Source organism: Merops nubicus, unplaced genomic scaffold, assembly GCF_000691845.1.
Source record: "Merops nubicus isolate BGI_N331 unplaced genomic scaffold, ASM69184v1 scaffold23658, whole genome shotgun sequence".
In the NCBI taxonomy this organism is placed as follows: Eukaryota; Metazoa; Chordata; class Aves; order Coraciiformes; family Meropidae; genus Merops; species Merops nubicus.
Window position 1 is genome coordinate 2,626 of NW_008626681.1, and position 5,343 is coordinate 7,968.

Sequence of the window (5,343 nt, forward strand, 5' to 3'; positions counted from 1 at the left end):
GGGTCCCTCTGCAGTTCTCCAAGCAGATCTGTTAAATTCATGTCAATCTTATGTACTGGCTGCAGAAACCTGCAAAAATTCAAAATAAAATGTTTTCCCACTTATAAGTTCAGGGATGAAAGAAAGCGCCTCTTTGTTCCTGGCATGAATAAATGGCACCAAGATAGTTATCAGAAGCAAAATGTCACATGGCATGTTCCCTTCTTAAATCCAAACTTTCCAACATAAAAGTCCTGTGCAAAACAAAACAAAAAAAAATTATCAAAGCAAGACATCAGGAACTGAAACAAAAGGCAAAGTCACATAAAGCATAAGAGAAAGCTTCAATGATCATTTAGTGTACTAAATGCACAAGATCTGCCACTGAAAAAGAGAAGTAAATACAGCTTTCTTGTTCAGGGGTCACTGCTTGCCCACCAATCATTTTTTGGGCTTACTGGGTATGGGGGTAGGAGGTTGTATGTAGGACTGCTATGCAAAGACCAGGACCCCATTGGCTGGTCAGTCAAAAAGACAGGCCCTTGTTCCAAATGACTCCTGAGCAATCTGCTTTCCAAAGACAGCTACTCTATGTTTTTCAAGCACAAATCTAGTCTGAATGGCAATCATGTTCTTGCAACTGCAAAACCAAGATGCTATAGACACCCAATACACTGCCTAGAGCTCTAGTAAATCCCACCCATCCATATCACCTGAGGTAGGGCAGTAACTGTGACAAAACAATGCCATTTAAATCTTCTTACAAAAACTCCTCCTGAGAAACCCAGATTTAGAAGCATGACCCTGAAGGGGCATAAAACACCTGCCTGCTCTTCTGCTGTGCTGGTGGAACTTACCTGTTTGAAACATGGTGCTCTGGAGTTTGAAGTCTTCCCTGTTGAACGGGGACAGCTGACCCTGAAAGCCCAAGCATATCCTAGAAACCATAAAGAGAAGGCAGAGGAGATGTACTATTCAAACACTAAACATATTATTTGCTGTCAAGCAAGAGACACTGAGGCCTGCAATACTGTAGCATTAAACACACTGAAATCTGAAATTATTCATCTCTGAACTCCCATTAGGAATGGATCAATGTGTCCATTATGTGAGAGACACAAACTCTATCTTGGACAAGTTTTCAAGAAATTTACAAAGGCAAAAGGACAGGACAGATACTGGGAAGGAGAGCCAAACAGTTAAAAGCATTGAACCCTCATTCCTCACCGAGAGCCCAGCACCTGAACGATCAGCAGTGGTGTGAAAAGAACTAAGGAAAAGCCAGTGGCCTCAGAGATGGCAGAACATACCTGTATTTGCTTAGCCATCAGGTCCTTTGTGCCCCTAAATACGTAGCTCTTGGAAATCCCTTCACAGCTCAGCTCATGAACCTGGACCATTCTGCCGAAGGTGATAAGCCCCACCAGAGCATCAGCAGGCAGCAGGCTTAGGGACATCTGGAGGGACTCCTTCAGTGCCTGCAAATCCTCCTCTTCCAAGCACGTGTCAACAACATACAGGAAGATTAACGGCATCTGCGGACCTCGCTGTTGTGGGGAGAGATGGATTTACCAGGCAGCTGCACATGCCAGGAAATAAAATAAACCCCGCCTTAACCACCTGGCAGAAATGTTATTTGTTTATGTTATCTCAAGTAAATCTAATACATACACAATCTGTCACAAACAAGACAGCTCGGGAGGCTTCAGGCTTGCCCACGATTCATTTACCTGCACTATATATTCAATTGTTGAAAACTGAGGCATAAGCTCTGCTGGCTGATTGACTTCAGATATGCCTGCATATGCTGGAGGGAACTGAAAAAAGAGAACAAAAATTAGGATAAGGAAGTTGCAGTACAGAAATGCAAGGCCCTCCTCCACAGTACAGAGGCTGCCCTGCTCAGGATGTGGTTATTTAACTCGTTATTTACTACCACTGCACCCACCTGCCACTGCATCTAATGATAAGAGGCACATCCTGCTGTTTTCCCAAGCACAGATAAGAAGTGGCCAGCAAAGTGGACAGCTGTTCAATCCAGTGTAAATAAAAACTAGGACTAAAGCACTAACTATGCATCAGCTGAAATTCATTTAGCCACAGGACAGTTTCTAGTGGCAAAAGTCTACTCAAATCTAAAGAACTTCATACTCAGCAAGAACAGCGAACATCAAGTGCAAAAACCACACTGGAAACATACAGGACAAAATAGTATTTTTATATCCTTCCCATGCTCCAAATGCTGGTAAAATCACTGGCGAAACTGAACTGAAAACAGACAAGATGTCAGGTAAAACAGACCCATTAACAAGCACTCTGGCCTGGGTTCAGCAAAAGAAAAAGGCAAAGGGATAGAATCTAGAAAAGTGGAATTTATGCTTAACGACTTTTACCAGAGGACACCAACAATAAAATGTTCAATGAAAACATGGAAGGGCTGATACTTCCTCCAACTTACCTGATTTCTCTGAAAACAGAAGTTACAAGCCCAGAGCTTGGCTCCATAGTCAACCTGGCTGCAAGGGAAAGACAAAGCGTTAGTGTAACCACAAGAAGAATTTTACAGCCCAGCTTCACCATTATCTGTGCTAGTTTACAGCACTGAGGAAGATGCAGAGTATCAGACACTCCATCCAACTTTAACATGAGTTTCAGGGATTCAGGCTCTTGTTCTACTGCCAGAAAGTCCATTAGTTCATCCAGCCCTGCCACTTCAGGCTTGTTAGTGTGACTAGCCACTGACAGCTTATCTCCCTCGTCCTATTGTTTGTACACCTGTAGCACACAAGCACTCCAGTCACAGAGCAGCAGGAGCTACTCACCCAGATCCTGTGCCAACACTGGACAAACAGGCTGTTCCTGCCCCTAAGAGTTGACTCTTCTCAGCCCATTACAACGTCCTGTAATTGCCAGTGTAGTAAAGCCTGGCCATATGCTTATTTCATGAGCTTGATCTTTTACGTCCTCTTGGTGGCCTTCCTTGCTTCTTCTCAGCCTGATGCTATGCTCTGAGTATGTATGACCATCACACAATTTTGGGACTGAGATCATTCCTCTTGAATTCTAAGCAAAACTCAAAAAAACCCCTTGATGCTCATATAGAAACCTACAAGCAGCAGGATGTGTAGGAAGCAGGAAACCAAGTGAACATCACAGACCAAAGGACAGTATCGGTATAATTGGCATCTCTAAGTGTCATCATTCACCACAAAATTCTCTGGGATGGTAAAATTTGATGGTAAAAAATTATAATTTCCCTATCATGTCCACCTTAATATCCTCCCTCTCTCCTCTGGTTCTGGCAGCTGGCATTCCACCTATTTCATTAGGCATGTTTGGATTTTAACAAACTCACTGCACCTAAGTGAAAGAGGCTGCCAGGCACTGGGCAGAGAAGGTGCATCATAGAATGCTTTGGGTTGGAAGGGACTTTTAAAGGTCATCTAGTCCAACCTCCATGCAGTAAGCAGGGACATCCCCAACTAGACCTGGTTGCTCAGAGCACCATCAAGCCTGACCTTGAATGTCTCCAGGGATGGGGCCTCCACCACCTCTCTGGGCAGCCTGTTCCAGTGTTTCACCACCCTCACAGTAAAGAACTTCTTCTTAATGTCTAGTCTAAATCTACCCTGCTCCAGTTTAAATCCATTGCCCCTTGTCCTACTGCTACATGCCCCTGTAAACAGCCCTTCCCAGCTTTCCTGTAGGACCCTTCAGGTACTGGAAGGCCACCAGAAGGTCTCTCCAGAGCCTTATCTTCTCCAGGCTGAACAACCCCAGCTCTCTCAGCCTGTCCTCATAGGAGAGGGGTTCCAGCCCTATGATCATTTTTGTGGCCTTCCTCTGGACTCACTCCCACAAGTCCATGATCTTCCTGTGTGGAGGGCTCCACTGCTTGGAATTCTCAGAGCAGAGAATATGGAAGTAGCAAAGTTCAGACAAGAACTGGTACTCTCCAGAATCTCTTAACAATACCAGCCAAGAAATTCATACCAGAGTGGGTTGAGCACCACTTTGCAAGTTGGCCTGCTACAAAGCACTGGTTCATACTGCACAGGTGGCAGGTCAAGACGCTCCTTCAGAGGGGTCAGAAGACAGGCCAAAGGGACGACCATCCTCGTGGCCTCCAGCCTGCTGGAGGGCCAGACGTTCCAGCTGAAGCGCACTCCATCACGCTCCTCGTTTTGCTGGATGAACTCCAGGTACGTCGCCATGGGACTGCAGAAGCTCTGAGGGGACATAAGCAACACATGTTCAAGCAGCAGTTGCCTGTTTGGGCAACAGACCTGCGAAGGAGGTCAGCAGATCAGCTGTATGCAGGCACAAGACATTGCAGGACAAAGTCAATACACTACAATGTGCATCGTTACCATGATGACAGTGTATCACTATCAAATGAACTGCATTCATCTCTTCTGTCCAGCACTCCCATCAAAATTCCAGACACTTCAAACACCACCAAATCCAACAAAGAAACAAGGAAACCTGACACTCAAAGCCAGAATGCAGGGCTTTAACTTTTTTCTTGCCATCTACATTTAACAGTACCCACTCAGCCTCATGCTGGCCTCAAGGCAATCCTGCCTGACTCAGGTCAGTAAAGGAAAACAAGACAGATTTGCAACACGTTCTGCAGCCTTTGGCTAAAGACTTGCAGGGAGAAAAGGAAGCAAAGCCTGAGACCAAAAACACTCATGAGAAATGTCACCTGGTTGCCAGGCTGACCTGCTTACAGACAAAAAGCAGCACAGGACAAAAAGGTCAAAAAAAGTCTCTGGTGATTTTAGACACACTCTGTGCATGGCACCATGTCCCAGTCCCAGTAAGGGAGAAACTGAGAGTCCAATAACCTTCAGAAAACACAGACTATTAAAGGAGGGGTATCCCAAACAGGCCAGAGAAGTCACACTCTGTATTACCTTACTAAACTCTTCAGAGTGAGAAGCAAACAAGAGCTCCCAGGCCATCATTACCTTTGATGACTGAGAAAGGGAAGGACAAGCCCACTGAAAAACTCACTCCTTGAATCCAGCCCATAAAAACCACACAGCACTGGCAGAAACCCACAAAGCCAAGAGCAGCAGTACCATGGCTTGCTCTGCCAGAGGAAATTCAGAGGCTGACCTGCAGCTGCAGATGCTCCAGGATTACCTTACTCCTAGTCCTCACTACAGGTGGGAGATTCAGAAGGGCCAAAGGCCTGGCAAGCCAGAAGCATCACCTCCCACAGAGGACAAGAAGTTCTAATGTAACATTTTGCTTCAGACCTCCAAACTCATCAACCTTTTCTTTGTCCTTGCTATTACAGATGCTCACAGGGAATTGCCCTATATTTCCATCCCCACCACAGGACAGACAAGTGGA

General features: G+C 45.4%; 1 protein-coding gene across 1 annotated transcript in view; it reads right to left on the reverse strand.

Moving 5' to 3' along the window:
- Positions 1–4,205, reverse strand: part of LOC103778507 (protein transport protein Sec23A-like) — a gene marked incomplete at its 3' end in the record, with an annotated part of 5,976 nt that extends 1,771 nt beyond the window's left edge. Inside the window, 6 exon segments of the mRNA XM_008946094.1 lie at positions 1–69; positions 837–916; positions 1,290–1,526; positions 1,710–1,796; positions 2,438–2,495; positions 3,973–4,205. The exon segment at positions 1–69 is cut by the window's left edge and continues 16 nt beyond it. Of these exon segments, the coding sequence (XP_008944342.1) occupies positions 1–69; positions 837–916; positions 1,290–1,526; positions 1,710–1,796; positions 2,438–2,495; positions 3,973–4,193 (752 nt within the window).
- Between the last annotated feature and the right edge of the window lie 1,138 nt (positions 4,206–5,343).